Consider the following 22,329-nt stretch of genomic DNA (forward strand, 5'->3'; position numbering starts at 1 on the left):
TCATTTTACCCACTCACAGATGTATTTTAGAGACATCGGGACTAGTAGCAGGTGCTTTATTTGCCGGGTGGTGCTGGCATTTGAGTCAGGCTCATAGAGGGGCAGCCCCCGGTGTCGCGGAGGAGAGGGGCGGGTCACCAACGGGTTGTTAGTCAAGATGGCGTTGGCGGCCGGTGTGTCGCGGCTATGGGGACCAAGGAGAGGCTTGGGCCGGGCTAGCTTTCAGCTCCTGCGGCGGCTTGGGACTCGGGGGCTGGCTGTGTCCGTGAGTACCTGAGGCCCCAGGGCGTTTTCCCCAGGGGGAAATAGGGATGTCAGTGCTGTCTTCAGAAGGTGAGCCCTGCAGGGAGTGAAGAAAGGGCTGCCACAGAAGGGACCGCTTGTTAAAGAGGGACGGGGTTCCTCTTGAGTTGCCATCCATCCTCAGGGAAGCGGGTGGCCGTTTGGAGGGCCGCGTGGAGCGAGACCTTTGCCGCAGGGCTTGGGGGGTGAAACGGCCTTACGAAGCGGAGGGACTCCTCCGTCAAGACCCCTCCCCTTCAAAGAGGAGAAAAGAGAGATCAGGTCTCCAGTCTCGGGCTTTTTAAAACAGTGCCCGGCACTTCGTTGCTCTTTTGCTACAATTCGGATTTTAAGATGAGTTGCATAAAACATGGTTTGATCCCGTGTCCCCCGAAATCAAATGCCAGCACCAGGACCTTGTCTGTTGTGGTCCCGTAAATACTTGTTGAATTAGAGAGGAGGAGGGAGAGAGGTCCACAGAGGCACTTTGCCCACATTTCTTAGGAAAAAAAAATCTTATTGGAAGTCCTCGTGGGCTGCCCTAGAGCTATGAACTAAAATCTCACAATTAGAGAGTAGCTGTTTAGAAGGTTATGAAGCTCGATCACGTTGGGTCATCTTCCTCATCTGCCCCTTTCCAGCCGTGTAGCTTGTGGGCAAGGGCTTGGCGTGGTGCTCTCTGGACCTAATTCCCCCCTCTGTGAAATGCTAACAGTGGCACCTCATGGGGTGGTTGTGAAAATTAAATATGTAGCATGCCAAGAACTGGTACGTGATGTGGGCAATAGGAATGTTTGGCCGCTTTTGGAAGTGAGGCTGCAGGGAAGGGAGGGATGAAGAAAGGTGATTTTTGGAGGGCCCGGATTGATGAGGGCCCTGGAGGGAAATCCGTCAAGATCCTGTGGGGTTGGGCCCTCTGACCCTCCAATCCACAGGGAAGGGAAGCTAGACACTATGGGAAGAAGCTCTAGATGCGAGGAGAAATGGGAGGAGGGTGGAGAGGCCAGGAATGAGGGGAGGGGTATTAGGAAGGTGAGGGTTGCTACAGCCTGATGGAGGTAGGGCAGGCTCCTGCCTTTAGGTTGGTCTTTGTGGCTTTTTTTTTTTTTTTTTTTTTTTTTTTTTTTTTTTTTTTTTTTGAGCAATCAGATCCTCTGTAGCTGATGTCAGTCCCAGGAGCCCATTGGCTGGGCCAGTGGGCGGGATGTGGGCAGAACTGGGGCAGGAGTTGGGAAAGGTCATTTGTGACTGATCAAATCAGCTTCCTTCTGGTTCAGTCTCCCCGCTGCCCTTCCCTGTTGACTCCCCTCTTTCATTTTTTGGGGACGGGTGGGGGGAAGGAAGAGAAGGTCTTACAAAGTCCTACTTTCTATGTATGTATATTTAAAAATGTACATATTTTTGGAGTCTTGGTTTTTCTTCCCCACTTTTATTTCTCCTACTTGTTCTTTCTAAAATTAAAAAAGACTTTTTTTTTTTTTTTTTTTGAATGGAGGGAAGGAGTAGTAGCATTTAGTCAAAGAAGGGTTTAGGCCAGGGCTGTCCTATAGAACTTCTGGTGATGATGGAAGTGTTCTGTCTGGGCTATCCAGTGCAGTAGCCACCTGAGCACTCGGAACATGGGTAGTGCCACTGAGGAACTGAAATTTTCACTTTACAGGTAGTTTCTAACTTACGATGGTTTGATTTACAATTTTTCGATGTTATAATGGGGGAAAATGAAACATTCATTATAAACCTTACTTTGAATTTTGATATTTTCCTGGACTAGCAATATGTGGTTGTGCTGGACAGAGGCAGCGGCTATAGCTCTCAGTCAGCCACATGATCACGAGGGCAAACAACCGCAATGTACTGTGTGGCCAACATACTTTGGATATTGTGCTTTGTGTTTTCACATCCCATGATGTCTGCAAAAGGCCAATCTATGTCTCCTGCTTCTAGTGAAGAAAAACTCTTTTTTTAAAAAAAATATATTTGTTACTGATTTCAGAGAAGAAGGGAGAGGAAGAGAGAGATGGAAACATCAATGATGAGAATCACTGATCAGCTGCCTCCTGCATGCTCCCCATGGGGGATCGAGCCCGCAACCCAGGCATATGCCCCTGACCGGAATCAAACCTGTGACCCTTCAGTCCACAGGCCAATGCTCTATCCACTGAGCCAAGCTGGCCAGGGCTAGAAAAACTCTTTTTTTTAAAAAATTAAATCTTGCCCAGCCGGTATAGCTCAGTGGTTGAGCATCAAGACAGGAACCAAGCTGAAACCGGTTTGGCTCAGTGGATAGAGCGTCGGCCTTCGGACTCAAGGGTCCCAGGTTCGATTCCGGTCAAGGGCATGTACCTTGGTTGCGGGCACATCCCCAGTAGGGCTTGTGCAAGAGGCAGCTGATCGATGTTTCTCTCTCATCGATGTTTCTAGCTCTCTATCCCTCTCTCTTCCTCTCTGTAAAAAATCAATAAAATATATTAAAAAAAAAAAAAAAGACAGGAACCAAGAGGCTACTGGTTCGATTCCCGGTCAGGACACATGCCCAGGTTGTGGGCTTGATCCCCTGTGCAGGGCGTGCAGGAGGCATTTTTTCATATGACTCTTGGCCATCTGTATGTCCACTTTGAAGAAGTGTCTATTTCGGTCCTTTGGAAGGCAGTTAACTCTTGAGATGAAACTCAAGATAATGCCATGATGTTTCCCCTCTTATTGATGTTTCTCTCTTGCCCTCTCCCTTCCTCTCTCTCTAAAAAAATCAATAAAATATATTAAAAAATTAAATCTTTATTGTTGAAAGTATTACATATGTGCCCTTTTCCCTCCCATTAACCCCTTCTATCTCACCCCACTGCCCGCCCCAGGTCTTCACCACCCTATTGTCTGTCTCTGTGGGCTATGTATATATGCATACAAGTTCTTGGGATGATCGCCCCCCTCCTCCCTTGCCTCTGGGGTTCCGCAGCCTGTTCCATGCTTCTGTGTCTCTGGGTCTGTTTTGTTCATCAGGGTTTTTTTATCCATTAGATTCCACATATCAGTGAGATCATGTGATACTTGTCTTTCTCTGGCTTATTTTGCTTAGCATAATACTCTCCAGGTCCCTCCATACTATCTCAAAGGGTAAGAGATTCTCCTTTTTTACTGCTGCATAGTATTCCATGGTGTAAATGTACCACAGCTTTTTTATCCACTCGTCTACTGATGGGCACTTGGGCTGTTTCCAATCTTAGCTATTGTAAATTGTGCTGCTATGAACATAAGGGTGCATACATTCTCTCTGATTGGTGTTTTGAGCTTCTTAGGATATGTTCCTAGAAGTGGGATCACTGGGTCAAGTGGCAGTTCCATATTTGATTTTTTTGAGGAAACTCCATACTGGCTACACCAGTCTGCATTCCCACCAGCAGCGTGCTCGGGTTCCCTTTTCTCCGCATCCTTGCTAGCACTTAGCATTTGTTGATGATAGCCATTCTGACAGGTGTGAAGTGATGGATACCTCATTGTCATTTTAATTTGCATCTCTCTGATGATTAGTGACTTTGAGCATTTTTTCATATGACTCTTGGCCATCTGTATGTCCACTTTGAAAAAGTGTCTATTTAGGTCCTTTGGAAGGCAGTTAACTCTTTTTTTTTTTTAATATATTTTATTGACTTTTCACAGAGAGGAAGAGAGAGGGACAGAGAGCTAGAAACATCGATGAGAGAGAAACACCGATCAGCTGCCCCCTGCACATCCCCCACTGGGGACGTGCCCGCAACCAAGGCACATGCCCCTGACTGGAATCGAACCTGGGACCCTTGAGTCCGCAGGCCGCCACTCCATCCACCGAGCCAAACCGGTTAGGGCGGCAGTTAACTCTTGAGATGAAACTCAAGATAATGCCAGCTATAGGTTAATGTAAGTGTTCTGAGTACATTTAAGGCTGTGATGTTCAGTAGGTTATCTTTTTATTTTATTTTATTAAATATCTATTTTTTCTATTTCTACTTTTAAAAATAGTTTATTGAGAGGAAGGGAGAGGGAAAGAGAGAGAGAAATATTGATATGAGAGCAAAACATCAATTGGCTGCCTCCTGCATGCCCCCTACCAGGGGATGGAGCCCGCAACCCATGTGCCCTGACCTGCAATTGGTGCATGGGCTGACACCCAACCGACTGAGTCCAAGTAGGTCAGGTGTTTTAAATACATTTCAATTTATGGTATTTTCAATTATGGTGGGTTTATCAGTACTTAACCCCATTGTAAGACAATTAGCATTTGTATTTAATTTTAATTAATTGAAATTTAAATAGCCACAGGTGGCTGCTGGCTGCTATATTGGATGGTGCAGTTTTAGCTGATCACAGAGGAGCCAGGAGATGGTGCCTTGGGAGAAGGGTGGGAGGCTGTGTTGTAGTGGACTGGGTGGGTGGTTGGAGCAGGCTGGATTGGGAGGAAGAGTGGGGCTGCCTTCTGCCTGCTTGCCCTTCCTTTCACCTCGGAGGCGTTTGCCCCGTCCTGTCTCCCTTCCTCCCCTTCCAGTTGCTGGCAGATGTGTTAGTGCTCAGGGAGAAGAGGAAGCAGGAAAACTTGATTGTCAAGGTGTCCTGAGTTGGTGTCTCAGCCACCACCCCAAGAAGCAAGTGGGACCCTGGCCAAGATGCTTCACTTCTCTGAGCTTAGCAAGTGGGTAACTAGAGTCCCTGCGCTGTTGGAAATTAGGAAGCACCTGGATCTTGGTCTGTGCAAATCAGAAGTATTTCTCCTTCCCAGCTGTTCGGGCGGCCTGTCCAGGGGCTTCAGTGTCTCCAAGTGGTTGGAGTCCAGTGCGTACTGTGGGATGACTGGAGATGGACATTGCTGGTCTCCTAACTGTATGTGTCCATCTCCTTGGCTGTGTCTTAAGGAACCCAGCCTCTTTTTTCACATCGTGAAGCACTTTATGATTTACAGTGCCCACTCACACCCATTATTATATTTATTGGTACCACACTGTTAGGTACCTATTGGTAGTTTTCTCTCATTACAGGTGAGGAAATTGAGACTCAGAAAGGTGAAGTCTGAACTCGGAGCTCAGGACTCCAAAGCCCAGTTTCTTTTCATAGTACCAGGCTGCCAGGAGGAGAGCATTAGGGCTTTCCTTTAGGTCTTGCAACATCTTGCTTAGTCCAGTCTTTACTTGTATCACCAGCCTTTGCCCAGGTGGCTGGCGGGAAGCTGGGTGACAGAACTGGCCTCAGCCCTTTCCCTCCTTTCCTCAGCCCCGCTGGCCATTTCCCCCCTCTTTGGATGAGCCCCTTTTACCCAGAGGTCTTTGTAGGAATATGGTCCTTCAGATGTCAGTTGACAGGCCACTTCCTCAGAGAAGCTTTCCCGACTTCAGCACCAGTTTCCATCTGTAAAATAGGGACTACAGTGGTACCCCTTCAGAGAGATGTGAGGATGAAAGGAAATGGTTCTTAGGAAGCACCTATCACATATACTTTGTGGTCAGTAAGGGCCTAAGACATGGTTCTGTTTCTCTCCACTGCGGTGGCCATGACTGATGCTGGGGAAGGATGGCCTCCCTCAGGGCTCCATACCTCCAGTGCCTGGGAGAGCATATTGCTGCTCAAGCTTCCTGGTCCCTGGGTCCCCGGGGCCAGAGAAAGCCTGATTAATCACACTTCCCAGACCAGCTCTCCCAGGAGGCAAGGCCTCTGATGAGGCTGCTGACATTTCTGGGCTGGAAGCAAAGTTAGGACTCAGCAGTTTGGGCTGTTGGAAGGCAGAGTGCTTCAGACCCCAGGAAGGAGTGGATTTGGGTGGCCTTAGTGTCCTGCATACAGAGGACTCAGTTACCTAGCTCATTGTAGTGCCTTCTGTGGCTGGACCCCACCTTTCTCCCCAGCCTCCCCAGGCAGTAGGGTCAGGCTGCCTGATTTCATATGCTGACTTCACCACTCATGACCTCTGTGGCCTTGGACTAGTCACTTGACCCCTCTGAGCCTCAGGACCTCTGTTTTACTGTGGTGTGATAATAGTGCCTGCCTCACCTGGCTGCTGCGTGTTCAGTGAGCACATGGGCAAAAAGGAAGTGCATTGTGTGCGCCCAGCACCGTGACAGTTAGCTATTAATGTGTTGCAGCCATACTGGTCTCCAGCGTGCCAGGGTTCGAGGCTCTCTTCTCTTGCCTCAGAGCCTTTGTTGTTCCCAGGGACTGAAGTGTCTTTCCCCAGCCTTTACCTGGCTCACCCCTGCTTGTCCAGCAGGCCTCAGCTTTACACCCCGCCCCCCACTTCTCTAGGAAGCTTTTCGTCATGCTCCATCTGATGCTGGTAGTAAATGGTTCCCCCAGAGCTGTGGCAGGGCTTTATTTATTTATTTTTATTATTATTATTTTTAAATATATTTTATTGACTTTTTACAGAGAGGAAAGGAGAGGGACAGAGAGCTAGAAACATCGATGAGAGAGAAACATCGACCAGCTGCCTCTTGCACACCCCCTACCAGGGATATGCCTGCAACCAATGTACATGCCCTTGACCGGAATCGAACCTGGGACCTTTCAGTCCGCAGACCGACGCTCTATCCACTGAGCCAAACCGGTTTCGGCTGTGGCAGGGCTTTATACCCATCTCACCACCATGCCTGTGAAGTAGCAATTCTTATTTTTTCCGTAAGGGGACGCAGGGTCAGGACGACTGTCTCCTGCCCAAGATGACATAGCTGGAAAGGGGCAAAGTCAGGATTCAAACACAGGCAGTTAAGTCTCATCCTCCCCTGCCCTGTGCTAACCACTAAACCATGCTGCCTCTGAGTTCGCCCCTTTTGATTGTAACTTGTGTGTTAAGTATCTGTCATCCATCCCTTCCCTTCATCTCCAGCCCTCAGTTCAGGCCTGACTTGGAGCAAGTGTTCCGTATCTACCTGTTTGACAACAACTGTCAAATACATTATTTGGTTACTTGGGTGTATTGAATGTTCATTATGTGCCAGGTGCTGGGCTAAGTACTCATACCACCCTCTGTTTACACATGAGGAAACTGAGGCTCAGGGAGCTTTAGTTACACAGCCAGGGGACAGCAGTTTGTTCAAGTCCTTGCTCATAACCTTGGTGCTGTAGGGAGTGACTCCATGAGGGGTCACCCCAGCAGTGACCTGCGCAGACCAGACCATCCAGAGCAGGTTTCCCTGTTTCCTGTGTGGCGGGAGAGGATGTGGCTTCAAGGCTTTGTGTAAATGTGTGTAGCCTCTGCCATTGTGACTCCCTGGCCACCAGAACAAACCCACCCCCTCACCAAAAACAAAAGAAGTAGGTGGAGTCCCATCCTTCCTCTGCAGGCATTTACCACCCACTCCCTCCCGTGATGGGGCATTTCTTCAGGACCAGGCACTGCTGAGCCCTTCACGGAGCTCACTGAGTTAGCACAGTAACCCTGAGGTGGCCGCAGAGAAGGGGCATAGCCAAGGGTCAACTCTAATGTGCGGGGTGTGCCACAGTGCCCTGACAGTAGCTCTCCAGTCTCTAGTGCTGCCTTCACACCCTGAGATGCTATGGTCCTGACCTCTGCTGGCCTCTGGACTACCCTCTTAGAGCTCCTCCCCAGATCGCAGCCCTCGTTCCATCTGTCTCCCCTGGACCTCAGACCTTCTCTGGAATGGTCTGGCGTCACAACCCAGTTTGAGGTGTAGCCAGCCTTTCCCCCCAACTCGTCTTTGTCTTCCTCCTGAGGTGCCAGTCATTTCCTTTTCTCCCATTTCCTAACCTTCTAGACTTTGTTTTTGCCCTTCTACCAATTTTCGAGCATAGTATGTCCCACACCTGTACTGAACCCTCTGTGTGCCTTATCTTAGGAACTTTTCACAGCAGCCCTCTGCAGCCTTTTACAGAGGGAGAAATTAAAAGAGAGACAGTGTCTAGCAGAGGGCCATACAGTGAGCTAAGAAATTGGAACCCAGGCCAGTGGGATTCCAGTGCCAGTGAATGTAACCATCCATCCGTTTGCGTTTGTTCAATAATTGCCTGTTGAGTGCCTGCTCTGTAACCAACCTGGACATGATCCCTGCCTTCCCAGAGCTTGTGATGTGTGTGTGGACAGACACAACACAAAAGGATCCTCTAGGTGGATGGAAAGGTCCGGCCATGTGAGTGCTCAGAGGGGAAGCACAGTCTGCAGAGTTTGTTCTGCAGTTGAGTTGCTTCCCTCGCACGCAGAGGGTAAGTCTGCCGTGATGTCGAGCCTGGACCTGCCCTGCTGTTGGGAGTGGAATTTCCTTTATTTCCTCACAACTATAATCACAGATAAACGCACACATGTTTATGCTCCCCTCTGGAACCTTGGTTTCTTCACTGCAATTAAAGGAGAGAGGGAAGGGAAACACACCTGAGCACCAGTGTGTGCGGTCCAGCTCATGGCAAATCCAGTCATTCTTTTTTTTTTAAATTACTTTATTGATTAAGGTATCACATATTTGTCATCAACCCCCTCCCCCCGTCCAGTCATTCTTCTTTGGCTCCTGTTGGAAGTAAAGCCACCATTCTGAGCTAAGAGGGATCTGGCGGCCAGTGGGAAGTACAGAGGTAGGCATGTGGAAACCAAGCCAGCTATCACAGTTGGGTTAGGAGCATGGGTTTTGGGGTCTGAATGTTGGACCTACCCAGTTTTGAAGCCAATCCTGACTTACTTATTTAGTTTTAGCGCTGTGGCCCGGTGCAGGTTATTTTATCTCTCTGAGCCACAGTTTTCTCAACTACTCAAGGGTAGTATTAAGATTGTGCATGCAGAGTTCAGCTTGGCACCCAGCAAGTGCTTAATCAAGGAGAGCTATTGCCATATTGAGACCAGTTCAAGGTTAGTTCAAGAGCTAAGAAATGGAATTGGTTCATATCCTGCCACATATGTAGACTTCTCACGGGCTTTCCCACCAGGTGTCCCCTGATCCCAGCAGGTGTGATGCTCCCCACAGAACTCCTCCAGCCAATCTGAGCTCCTGCCAGGTTCCACAGGGACACGCCACTCCTCACATTTTGCCTTTTGCATGTTTTGTTCCCCTGGTATCGAATGCTCTTTCCCTGACTCGTAGATATCCTTCAGGTCTCAGCTCTCGTGTCCCTTCATCAGAGAAGCCTGCCCCTCTTTCCACTAGGGCAGTGGTCGGCAAGCTCATTAGTCAACAGAGCCAAATATCAACAGTACAACAATTGAAATTTCTTTTGAGAGCCAAATTTTTTAAACTTAAACTTCTTCTAACGCCATTTCTTCAAAATAGACTCGCCCAGGCCGTGGTATTTTGTGGAAGAGCCACACTCAAGGGGCCAAAGAGCCGCATGTGGCTCGCGAGCCGCAGTTTGCTGACCACGGCACTAGGCTGTGCAGAGTCCCTTGGTTTCTAGGAGAACGTGACTCACCCTCATCAGTACTTGTTCAGCATCTGTCTTCCATGCTGGATCCCCAGAACCCAGCACAGGGCTTGGAATGAAGCAGGTGCTCAAATATTTGTTGAGTGAGTCAGACTGGGCTTATGGGGGGAGTTAGGCCTGGCGTGGAGAGGGCACTGATGTGTGTGGAGCAGTTTGCCCAGTTATGGGGGAAGAAATAGGAAAGAGATGATTGCAGTGATATGGTGGAATAAGTGATAATCAACATTTTTTGAGCATTTACTGTATGACTTATAAGTGCTTTGCTAACATTTTACATGCATGATCTCATTTTAGCCTCATAACATTTCTTTTAAGAAATATATTTTTATTGATATCAGAGAGGGAGAGAGAGGGAGAGAGACATAGAAACATCAATGATGAGAATCATTGATTGGCTGCCTCCTGCACGCCCCCTACTGGGAATCAAGCCCGCAACGTGGGCATGTATGTGCCCTTGACCAGAATCGAACCCTGGACCCTTCAGTCCCCAGGCCGATGCTTGGAGCCAAACCAGCTAGGGCTAGCCTCATAACATTCCATAAGGTGTTCTTATTCTCCATTTTACAGATGAGAAAGGAAAGACTTGGAAAAGGAGAAGTCGCTTTTCCATGGTCACCAAACAAGGAATTTGAACTCAGGCAGGCTGACCCTTAAAAACTCACAGATTTAGCTCTATTTTGGGTGGCCTCCGTGGTGGGTACAGATGTCAGTAAAGAACTTATCTGGCTGTCTCGAGGGCACCGTGCAGGGATGTCTGTGCCTGTGGTAGCTGTGGGCGATTAAAAGAGGGAGGCAGTTCTCTGTGGCCAGACTGGGGAGGTCTTGAATGCCAGGGGCCTCTGATAATAATAATAGCTGCCAGTTCTTGAGCTTCCTGCCATTTTATTGAGTTATTTAATCTTTACAACAACCCTGTGGGATAGTTGTTATCTTCACCCCAATTGGATGAGGAACTAAGACACAAAGACGCTCTAGTAACTTGCCCAAGATTATGCAATGGGAGAGTGGTGGAGCTGGAATTCATACCCTGTGTGTCAGGCCCCCGAGTCCACCTGAGCCGTGGTGACTTAACCATCAGGCCATACTGACTGTCCCCATGGAGTTGAGCCAGTGGAACCTGGGTGCTGCTCCTGACTCAGGTGTCCCCCGCTTCCCTCCCCAGCGTCCGCAGAGACAGCAGCAGCAGCACTTCTCATCCCTGGATGACAAGCCCCAGTTCCCAGGGGCCTCAGCAGAGTTCATAGACAAGCTGGAATTCATGCAACCCAATGTCATCTCTGGGATCCCCATCTACCGTGTCATGGATCGGCAGGGCCAAATCATCAACCCCAGTGAGGATCCCCATGTAAGAGGCCTTCTCCCCCACCCTGCTTCCCTTGCTCATGTCCTCTCTGGTCCCACAGGCCCCACATATCTCTGTGCCTCTATCTGCAGCTGCCGCAGGAGAAGGTGCTCAAGTTCTATAAGAGCATGACGCTGCTGAACACCATGGATCGCATCCTCTATGAGTCCCAGCGGCAGGTAGGTGGGGACAGGCTGGGGGTGGGGGGAGCTTGGAATTACCTGAGGTCCTCCTACTTGTGTGTGGGCCAAAAGACAGTTCCCAAGGAGGAGAGAGTGGAATGGAGCCTTTGTCTTGGCCTTAGAGTTCTTGGGGTTCTTTTGGAGCTCTGGAGGGGGAATGTGGGAAGGGCGCTGCCCAGGAGCAGAAGGATGGACCAGATCACTGAAAACACCTAATGTGCGCCAGATTGGGGACTTATCCTTGCAGGGAGAGGGAAGGTAGGAGATGTGAGGGTCCTTCTCGGGAACTCATAGTCCTGAGAAACGGTGACCCTTGGTGCTCCCCGGAGTGCCCGTGCCAAACATGCTGTGATCCTCAGTGGGCAGAGATCCAGTCAAAGAGGGAAATATTGACTCAAGTAACTAAAGTCCAGAGGGCACAGCTGGGTCTGGGGGCTTGAAAGATGTCATCAGACCTGTTTCTCTGAGTGTCTTTTATCCTCTTTTGCCTTGGCTTCCTTCATTCTCAAACAGTGGTGGTCTCAGATGCTCCAGCTCAGGGAGAGGTGGTGGAGAAAGGGTTCAGGGTGTGATTGAAGTGCTCATCTGTGACTTTTCTGGTTTTGCAGCCCTGGGAAAGCTGCTTAGCCTCTCAATGCATCAGTTTTCTGGTCTGCATGGGGTTGCCATGAGGGTTGATGGTGGCATATGTAATGAATGGCCTTAGGAACAGTGAACTGTCAGCCCATAACCAATATTAGCTATTTGTCATGATCTTACCAGCCTCACGATAATTAAACCTGCTCCTTAGTGGTGGAAAGAAAGTAGTCCCTATGTTCCAGCAGAAGACCTAGGCTGATGCTCATTGGCCAGGCTTTGGTCACAGACCCCTCCCTGAACCAGCTCCTGTGATAGGCCAGGCTGGGGCCATCCCAGGAACCAAGGGAATAGAGGAGTAGACCGAGAGCATGAGTGCTGGGGTTCCTGTTAGAAAAGGGGGACGAATATTGAGCAGGCAGGTCCTCGGATGTCACCACTCCTGCTGGAAATTTGCATTTGCATCAAGCCTCAGGTGACTCTGCTGTGATCTAAAGTATGAGGCTCACTGGCCTAGAGGACAGACTGAGCAGATCAGACAGACAGCGTGCTCCCAGATTCTTGCTCTCAGGAGCACTCCGTATGGGCTCTCCAAGTTAGGGTGGTGTCGCCACCCTGCCCAGAAACCTCCTGTGGCTCCCATGTCCACAGGATCACATCTGCCCTTCCTGTTCATTCATCTCCTATTCCGCTGTGGCCGTGGCCTCTCCATAGCCTCAGTGCCAGGCCAGGCCATCTTCCTACCCTCACACATGCCTGGGTTCCTTCCTGCCCCTGCACTGGCTGCACAGACAGGGGCTTTGTAATCCCACAGATGTGGGTCCAATCACAGCTATGGCTTTGGGCAGATGATTTTTCTTGTCTTTGTCTCAGTTTCTTTAATATATTTTAAAAATGGGGATAAGAAGAGAACCTGCCCTGTAGGGTTGGGGAAGGAATTCTATGAGAACCAACATGTAAGGTCCCTTGCCCAGTGGCTGACAAGGAAGCCCTCAATGAGCTCAACTCATCCATCAAGGTCTATCCTGTTAGCTAGGATTACTTGCACCTGCAAGTAACAGTCTCCCCCCCCCCCCAAAAAAAAAAAATCCTAACAAAAATAAAAGCAGTAGCGTCAACAGATTAATCATTTTTTTCCTCTGCATAAAAGACATCTGGAGACAGGTGGTCTGGGCTGGTATGGTGGCACCACAATGTCATTCGATACCCAGTGTTGGTTTCTAGCCTTGAGGACCTCTCATGAATCTAATGGCTGCTGGGGTTCTCTCCATCACATTTCATTCCAGGCAGGTAGTAGAAGGAAGGTGGAAGGTCAGACATGCCACTTTCCAGGTATCTCCCATAGCCACCTGTATAGGACTTCCTAATAACATCTCACATTTCATTGGTCACTCCTAGCTACAAGTGAGAATGAGAAATGTAGTGTTTTAGTCTGTGCAGTCGCTGCCTGTGGTGAAGGAGATCTCTGTTAGCAGAGAAGAAGAGGGTAGGATACGGGGTGGCAACCAGTGAACTCTGCCAGTAACCCAGGTCCTGTTTCCTCAGGGGACCCTCTTAGGCTCCTCCCCTCACCAATCTCACAGCCCTGCCAGGCACTCAGCACCTGGCATCCACCCACTCACTTGGCTCTGGGAGGTCAATTAACTTTTAATTGGCTCCCCACCTAGAAGAAAGCATTATTCACCTGGTTCCCCCACCATGACAGAAGGCCAGGCCTGCAGAACACATGAGGACTATGCAGAGGGCATCCTGCAGGTGCCAGCCCAGGCTCTCTCTTTCACTTTACATGTAGTTCTAGGGAGCTCGTGTCTATCTCTATGCCAGGGGCGTCCCAGATCTCCAATCAGAGCTCTCCTCTTAGCGCCAGATCTAGTTGGCTTCTTGCCCTGATGTCCCACACCAAATTCAGCCTGTCCAGACTTGGCCTCTGCATCTTCCTCCCAGACCTGCTCCCCTCCCACCCTTAGGCCAGTTCTCAGTGAAGGGTGCCCCACCATCCCCATTTGCCCAAAGTGGAGGCCTGAATTCAATTTCTCACTCCTTCTTCCCCCTTGCTATCACTTTCTCTGTCCCTAGACGTTTAGTTAGAAATCCATTCTGCTGGATGAGTTGCCTTTTATCGAATGCTTGTTGCCTCATATTCCAAGACGGCTGCCACAGGTCCAGGCTTCAGGGCTGTGTGCCAGGCAGGAAGAAAGAAGAAAGCAAAAGCAGACTTCCACTTAAATATCTGGCTAGAGCTGTGTCCTGTGGCCACCTCTGGCTGTGAGGGAGGCTGGGAACCTAACATTTGGCTTTTCCAGGCTCTGGGGTTGGGCACCAGTATAGCCATCCATGGGGGTCTGCCATAGACTGCTTTTTAAAAAAAATTAAATTTATTATTATTATTTTGGTTAATCCTAACCTGAGGATATTTTTTTCCATTGACTTTTAGAAAGAGTGGAAGGGAGGGAGTGAGGGAATGGAGAAAAGAGAGAGAGAGAGAGAGAGAGAGAGAGAGAGAGAGAGAGAGAGAGAGATAAGACACATTGATTGGTTGCCTCCCGCACCCCCCCCCCCCCCCCCCCACTGGGGATCAAGTTGGCAACCAGAATCAAACTGGGGACCTCTTGGTTCATGGGTTAACACTCAACCACTGAGCCACACCAGCCGGGCGGGCTAATGTAATTTTAAAAATTTTTTATTTTTCAATTACAGTTGATATTCAGTACTATTTTTTAAATTTAATTTTTATTCAGTATTATTTTATACTAGTTTCAGGAGTACAGCATACTAGACAGTTATATAATTTACAAAATGATCCCTCCAATAATTCAAGTACCTACCTGGCACCATACATAGTTATTACAGTATTATTGGCTGTATTCCCTATGCTGTACTTTATATTCCCATTACTATTTTGTAACTACTGATTTGTACTTCTTTTTTAAAAAAACTTTTATTTATCGATTGAGTTTTAGAGAGAGCCATATTGATTTGTTGTTCCACTTATTTATGCATTCATTGGTTGCTTCTGTATGTTCCCTGAATAGAGATCAAACCCAACCTTGGTGTATTGGGACGATGCTCTAACCAATTGAGCTACCCATCCAGGGCTGTTTTGTGTTTAGTTTATTTATTTTGTTCTTTAGATTCCACATATAATTGAAATCATATGGTATTTGTATTTCTCTGACTTATTTCACTTAATGTAATACTCTCTAGGTCTATGTTGTTGGATATGGTAAGATTTCATTCTTTTTTATGGCTACGTAATATTCCATTGTGTATATGTACCACATCTTCTATTGATAGGTACTTGGGTTGCTTCCATATCGTGGTTATTGTAAATAAAAAATATGGAACGCTTCACGAATTTGCATGTTATCTTTGTATAGGGGCCATGCTAATCTTGGTATCATTTCAGTTTTAGTATACGTGCTGTCAAATTGAGCACGGAGACTGCTTTTTTTAAAAAATTTTATTGATTTCAGAGAGGAAGGGAGAGGGAGATAGAAACATCAATGAAGAGAGAGAATCATTGATCGGCTGCCTCCTGCACGCCCCCTACTAGGGATTGAGCCCACAACCTGGGCATGTGCCCTTAACCGGAATTGAACCCAGGACCCTTCAGTCCGAAGGCCAATGCTCTAGTCACTGAGCCAAACCGGTCAGGGCGAGACTGCTTCTTAAGACTGTCAACCATCCACTCTTCTCCCTGCTTCTCGGCACTACCAGGCCAGGCCACTGGCCCTTCTGCATGGCTTGCTGCACTCAGTCCTGTTTCCTCCATCCATTTCCCACACTGTAGCCTGAGAGACCTTTCTAAAACACTCCGGGTAAAGTCCAGGATGTGTAATTCCCTGCACTACCTGGGTTCTGCTTCTCTCTCCCGCCTCATCCTTCTCCACTTTTTCCACTTCATGTCCCAGCCCTTCCAGCCTCATGGCCTTTATTGTTCTCTCTGCCTAGAAACTTCCACCCACTCTGACCTTCGCTCAGCTTAGGCATTGCTCCCTGGTGCCCCTCCCTGGTCGGGTAGCTATGTTCTTATAGCGTCCATCACACAGCTCCCTCACTCTGGCTCTAACCAGTCTTGTAGTTCCTCCATGAAGGGTGAAACCCCAGTGTGGCCTGGCCCAGAACAGCCTTCAGGAAGTCGATCAACGGAGTCATCAGATGGTCAGGATTTGGATGGTTCTCTGTGGTTGCCTAGCATAACTGAGCCCGGGCCTCTGGGCCTCCCTCTACCTCCAGGGCCGGATCTCCTTCTACATGACCAACTATGGTGAGGAAGGGACGCACGTGGGGAGCGCAGCAGCCCTGGACAACACTGACCTGGTGTTTGGCCAGTACCGGGAGGCAGGTACGTCTGCCCATGGCCCCGCCCTGTGGAACACATGCCAGAGGCCTGGGTCTGTGGTCCCCATCGAGGCAGGTCAGGCCCAGTCCTTGGCGTGAAGGCGCAGCCCACATGAGTTACCCCGGGTGCTCTTCAAGGAGTGGCATGCTGTCAGGGAGGTCCAAGGAGCTGGAGGAAGAGCTTTTCAAGCAAGAGAGCGCCAAGCCAGGTACAGGAGTTCGGAGGGGCTGGGCTTCCCTTCTGTGTAAGCCCGGCACTGTTGAGGTTAAAAGCTGTGCTCCTAATTGGTCCATGGCTACCAGCTGTCAGATTTGGGGCAGGTCACTTCCCTTCTCTGAGTGTCAGTTTTCTCATCTCCAAAATCAAGATGATGATTGGGGGTTGAGAACCATCCAAATCCCGGGGGTTGCTGGGAACATGCAGTGAGGGCAGGTCTAGCTGTAGGTGTGGGCCCCTGTCCACACCGTGTGAGCTCTGCTGGCTTCCCTCCAGGCGCCGTAGCCTTCCGGGAGCAGAAGCAGATGGGAAGGCCTGGCAGGTCCCAGTCAGGGAGCTGGCTGGCTTCTAAGTGAACAAGTGCAGGGAAGGAAGGATCAAAGGCTAGGACTGAAGAAAATCGATGTGCATAAGAGAGTGATTGGGGTGAAGGAGTTAGCCTGGGGAGCTGAAGGGGTGGTTCCAGACTGGTTGTTGGTATGGGGACCTTGCCAGGGAGCCTCCCCTCTGCGGCTTCCAGGGAGACAAATCTTGAGCCTTCCTCATAGGTACTTTATGACCGAGGGCAAGTTGCTTACTGCTCCTTAGTTTTCTCATGTATAATGGGAGATGGTGAACCCTTTCTTTCACCATGGTTGTTGAGGGCGTTTGTGGGAGAGATGACACAAAGCTGTTAGTTCAGGGCTTGGCATGGGGTAAGCACTCAGTGTCGGAGTGATATTGTGACCGGCGGGGGCCTCACCCTGGGATAGCTTTTCAGGAGGGAGGCAGGGCTTGGCCAGGCTGGCTGTGCAGAGCCCTCCCTCGACCAGTAGGGTGTTCTGGTCTACTCTTGGACTGTCTACTCCCCTCTCCACTGCACCTGATCCCCAACCCCACATGCTGTAAGAGGACAGACACCCTGTGATAGTCTGTGGTTCAGCATTGTTAGCAAGGAAGATTTCCTCAGAGACTGGGCTACAAGCCAGGTTTGCAGAGTGCCTCCTGCCTGTTTTTGCTGATGGGGTCTCCAGGCAGGACCAAGTGAGGGTCCTGGACTCATGGTGGCAGCTGGGCACTCCACACAGGGCTGTTTGGGCCCTGGCACCACAGTCAACACAAGGCCCTGCTTCTGGGCAGCTGCTGAGGACACTCATGCCAGGTAAGGTGAGGTGGACTCTGTGCCCATCCTTGACTCTCTCAGTCTCCCCGCTGTGGAGTGGGGAGAACAGTGGTACTCAGAACAGTGCCTGGATTGTGCTGCCTCAGGGAACCCCTCACCAGCCAGGTGAGGTGGGCATCACAGTTCCCTGTCAGAGCCTTGTGGTCGCTTCTCTTTGATGGTAGGTAGGCGTCCACCAGAGATTTGTTTAAAGAAATTAGGTACTTTCTCATTAAAAAACAAAACAAAAACAAAAACAAAACAAGCTAGATGTCTTCATCTTTTGAAAAACTGGATGATTTAGCCTCCCTGGGTAGCAATCAGTTGGTCTGAACAGTGGCTTCCTTCTTGAGATAAGCCTGTGCTTTCTTTAAAAAAAATTTTTTTTTCATTAAAATCTTCACTGGAGGATATTTTTTCCATGTTTTTTTAAAGAGAGAGTGAAAGAGAGGGGACGGAGTTGGGGGCGGGGAGAGACACTGATGTGAGAGAGGCACATTGACTGGTTGCCGGGATGGAACCTGCCACCGAGGTACATGCTCTTGATCAGGAACTGAACCCTTGACCCTTGAGTCTGCTGTAAACACTGTGTAAAACCAGCCAGGGCCAGGCCCTGTGTTTTCTGGCCTGCCCACCTGGTTCCTGCACCTGCTGGTGCCCTAAGCATGCCAGTATGCCTCCCCTGCTCTTGTCCAGCTCCCTTACTGTACAAACAGGAAATTGGAAGCTTGGGCAGGAAGAGCCTTGCCCTGGGACCCCCATGGGGTTGGTCTACCCTCTTGGGTCCCCCTCTCCTACTAACTGCTGCCTCCTCCCCATGCAGGCGTGCTGATGTATCGGGACTTCCCCCTGGAACAGTTCATGAACCAGTGCTACGGCAACGTGAACGACCTGGGTAAGGGGCGCCAGATGCCCGTCCACTATGGCTGCAAGGAGCGTCACTTCGTCACCATCTCCTCTCCACTGGCCACACAGATTCCTCAGGGTGAGGATGCGTGTCCCGGGCCCGGAACACACACACCAATGCCATACCCCTGTGCAGGCCCCAGCCCTTCTCCATCCCAGCGGGGCTTTCTGGTTGTTGACACAGTCAGAGCATTGGTCTGGCCTCCAGACTTTCAAGACCCTTCTTGTCTGGGACCCTTCAGAGGAGGGCTATGGTGGTGTCCTCATCTGTTTGGCAGGCATGCCCACACTCTTGGTTTCAGAAACTTGTGCCCACCCCATTTGTCCGTGCACAGACATAGCCAACTGCAGGTGGCATTTTTGCTGAAGGTAGGTAGGATTTTCATAAGGCGGGACCCTGGCCTTCACCTTCCTTTTGGGTGCAAATGTATGGAGTCCCTGCTACGTGGGTGCCATTCTAGGTACAGTGAACAAGAGACAGACAAAACCCTTTGCCATCCTGATGCTGACATGGAGGTAGGGGAGACAGACAATAAACAAGGTGAAGAAGTGACCCGTGGAGCATGTCGGGTTAAGTCCCACAGGGGGAAATGGGGCGGGGGGTGGTGGTGGTGCGTGGTGGTGGTGGTGTGGGGGCGCAGGGAGGTAGGAGTGTTGTGTGATGGGAAAGGTGGGATGGTATCACTAGGTGACATTGCAGGACAGACCGGGAGGCAAGTGGGGAACCAGCAGGGTTCTTGAGGCGGGGCCTGCCTGATGTGTTTGTGGGTAGGGAGGAGCTATGAATGGGGGTGGGGGTGTCAGAGAGATATGGAGAGTGCAGATCTCTGGGGCCTCAGGGCCTTTGACTTTAACCCAGAGTGGAATTGGTGCCGTAGGCCGCAGGAGAGATGTCAGCTGTGCAGTGACTTGGCCTGGCTCACAATTGACCAGTCTGGCTGCTCTGAAAGTAATAGGCGGGGCCTAGGTTGGGCCAGTGAGGTGAGGGAGATGGGGAGAAGGTGTCAGATTCTGGCTCTATTTTTGAAGGTAGAGTTAAGTGTGGGGATGACAGAGAGTTAGGAGTCAAAGATGGTGCTCATGTTTTGGGACTGAGGAGTGGATGTCAGCTGAGGGAGAAGAGGGGATGGGGCAGGTTTGGGGGACAGTCAGGATATTAGGTGATTTAAAAAATAGGTTTTTATTGACTTTTAGAGAGAGAGGAAGTGAGAGGTAGAGAGAGAGAGAAATATTTCACCGATGTCAGAGAAATATCAATTGATTGCCTCCTGTATGCATCCCGACCAGGGATTGAACCCACAACCTGGGTATATGCCATCAAACTGGGAATCAAACTGGTGACCTTTCGGTGCATGAGGCAATGGGTGCTCAACCAACTGAGCCACACCAGCCAGGGCTGATATCAGGTGTTTTCTTCCCAGTGATAGCTTGGTCACAGCCAGCCTGAACCCCAGAGCCTGGGGTTGGAGTAATGGTGTGCTGTGTGCGTGTGTGTGAGAGAGGGTGGTGAGTATTCTTGGTGCTCTGCTCCTGCTTACCACCCTCTCACTGCCTACAGCGGTGGGAGCAGCCTACGCAGCCAAGCGGGCCAATGCCAACAGGATTGTCATCTGTTACTTCGGTGAGGGGGCAGCCAGTGAGGGGGATGCCCATGCCGGCTTCAACTTCGCCGCGACCCTTGAGTGCCCCATCATCTTCTTCTGCCGAAACAATGGCTATGCCATTTCCACACCCACCTCTGAGCAGTACCGCGGGGATGGCATCGGTATGGATCTGGCATCTCCTCTCCCCTCCTGTTCTCTTCCTGTGTTGTCGGCACTAGGGAGGTCGCAGGAGCCTGTGAACGGAGCGCTGCCCTGTTTGCCTCCTCCCCTTTCCTTCCCTGCTCATTGTCCCCATCAGAGCCGTGGGGTTTGAGCTGCCTCTCTCTGTTCCCACAGCGGCTCGAGGCCCCGGGTACGGCATCTTGTCAATCCGTGTGGATGGCAATGACGTGTTCGCCGTGTATAATGCCACCAAGGAGGCCCGGCGGCGAGCCGTGGCAGAGAACCAGCCCTTCCTCATTGAAGCCATGACCTATAGGTGCCTGCCTCCCCCCATTCCCATCAGCCTTGACAGCCACCATCTTTACCATCTTCCCCACGTCGATCACTGGGGTCTCCAAAGCCTGACCCTATCACCCCAAGTTGTATCCCCTTCCTTGCCTGGAGCAGGATTGGGCACCACAGCACCAGTGACGACAGCTCGGCATACCGCTCGGTGGACGAGGTCAATTACTGGGACAAGCAGGACCACCCCATCTCCAGGCTGAGGCACTACATGCAGAGCCGTGGCTGGTGGGATGACGAGCAGGAGAAGGCCTGGAGGAAGCAGTCCCGCAAGAAGGTGAGGGGCTCCCTCTGTTGGAAACAAGTCCCAGGGGGTGTCCGGAGGTGGGGCATCATGGGGAACCCTGGGAGGATGGAGGCTGGGATTTGGGGGACATTGAACTGGGAGAGTCAGGGATACCTGTAAATGTGGCCTGTGGAGCCAGGCTGCCTGGGCACATGCACCTCAGCCATGTCCTTGGCACGATGTCTGCCCTGTGCTCTCTCATCTCTGAAGAGGGATCCTGGGTACCCGCTTCAGAAGGTTGGGGATGGGATGACTTAATCCGCAGGTGGTGTAAGTGTCCCACCCACAGCCAGCCCGTGTCCTCCCTGGCCCTGGTCATCAGGAGCCAGAGGTAAGGGCAGCAGTGTGTTCAGCTCTGCCCCAACTACATTGTCACGGCAAGTCTCTTTTCTGTGCCTTGGTTTCCTTATCTCTAACCTGCCTGCTTCTTAGGGCTGTTGAGTCTGAAACCATTCTATAGGCTTAGGTCAGTACCTAGTCCTGCGAAGGATGGAAATGCTGGGGTTGGGGCATTGATGGGGATGTTAGCTATCACACTGTGATGAGGATCGTCTTCGTTGTCCAGTGGGAACACAAAGGCTCAGGGGTTAATGCCTCACTGAAGTCCTGCAGGTAGGAGGCAGGCCCTGGGTGGGAGGCCAGTCACCTGCCCACCGTCCCGTGTCCTCCAGGTGATGGAGGCCTTCGAGCAGGCCGAGCGGAAGCTGAAGCCCAGTCCCAGTCTGCTCTTCTCGGATGTGTATCAGGAGATGCCTGCCCAGCTCCGCAAGCAGCAGGAGTCCTTGGCCCGTCACCTGCAGACCTACGGCGAGCACTATCCCCTGGACCACTTTGAGAAGTGAGGCCTGCTCGCCCCACCCCACCCACTCAGGTACCCCGAGAGGCAGTCCCAGGCTGAGGGGTGGAGGCAACTGGCAGGACACCACCCTCTTCCCCAGCCAGCACCCTCCAAGGGGCCAGGGCAGGACTGAGGTATTAAGGGTGGGCTTCTGCTCACTGTCCCAGCTCCTCTAGGCTGTTACATTGTTGGGGGGCCCTCTCAGCCCCCACTTTGTGGTTGCAGTGCCTTTTCCCAAGGGCTAGGTGGGATGCCTCCAGGACTGGAAGCCCCTCTGGGCTAGGGCAAGCATGGCAAGTTCGCCTGTGGAACGTACCCAAAGTGAGAGGTGATCAGCAGGCAGTGAATAAACTTTCTCTCTACATTTGGTTCTCTGCCACCTTTGGTCTCTGTTTCCTGGCGTTTTGGAGGTGGGAGGAAAGTCCTGCATGACTGGTTTGGGACCCTGCCCCTTCCGTTAGAGCAGTGGTTCCCAACCTAAGCATATCTGAAATCCTGATGCCCCCCTGTGGCACACAATTCTTATTCAAAAAGTGAGCTCCTATTCACGTGGAGGAAGCCTAAAAGGCCATTAACTTGGTCTAAACAAGCTTCCAAAGAACATGGCATCCATAAAAGAGAAAAGTAAAAAAATGAAAGGATAGTTGAAGGACTGAGGAAGAAATCTCTAAGAAATTGTTTAAAAAAGAATAATATGAAGTGATATGAAAAAATAGCAAAGTTTCAAAACAT

General features: G+C 50.5%; 1 protein-coding gene across 2 annotated transcripts; it reads left to right on the forward strand.

Moving 5' to 3' along the window:
• The first annotated feature begins 135 nt into the window (after nucleotides 1–135).
• BCKDHA (branched chain keto acid dehydrogenase E1 subunit alpha) lies at nucleotides 136–21,986 on the forward strand. 2 transcript variants are annotated; one of them, XM_079800089.1, is made up of 9 exons: nucleotides 136–265; nucleotides 10,823–11,005; nucleotides 11,095–11,181; nucleotides 15,997–16,105; nucleotides 18,283–18,354; nucleotides 19,924–20,130; nucleotides 20,306–20,447; nucleotides 20,579–20,750; nucleotides 21,431–21,986. In XM_079800089.1, the coding sequence occupies exons 1-9, from the start codon at nucleotides 158–160 to the stop codon at nucleotides 21,599–21,601; spliced, it is 1,251 nt and encodes a 416-aa protein (XP_079656215.1). In that variant the 5' UTR covers nucleotides 136–157; the 3' UTR covers nucleotides 21,602–21,986. The 2 variants fall into 2 exon arrangements, with proteins under 2 accessions (XP_079656215.1, XP_079656214.1); XM_079800088.1 differs by having other exon boundaries at nucleotides 18,283–18,444; nucleotides 21,431–21,980.
• The last annotated feature ends 343 nt before the right edge of the window (nucleotides 21,987–22,329 follow it).

The sequence above is a fragment of the Cnephaeus nilssonii genome (genome assembly GCF_951640355.1).
Source record: "Cnephaeus nilssonii genome assembly, chromosome: 20".
NCBI classification, from domain to species: Eukaryota; Metazoa; Chordata; class Mammalia; order Chiroptera; family Vespertilionidae; genus Cnephaeus; species Cnephaeus nilssonii.

What these genes read in the sequence shown, in the direction of transcription:
- BCKDHA (XM_079800088.1), top strand. Translation starts at nt 158, where the DNA reads ATGGCGTTGGCGGCCGGTGTGTCGCGGCTATGGGGACCAAGGAGAGGC. An exon ending in TCTATGAGTCCCAGCGGCAG is followed by an intron (nt 11,182 to 15,996) that starts GTAGGTGGGGAC and finishes CTCTACCTCCAG; the next exon opens with GGCCGGATCTCCTTCTACAT. An exon ending in TGGCCAGTACCGGGAGGCAG is followed by an intron (nt 16,106 to 18,282) that starts GTACGTCTGCCC and finishes CTCCCCATGCAG; the next exon opens with GCGTGCTGATGTATCGGGAC.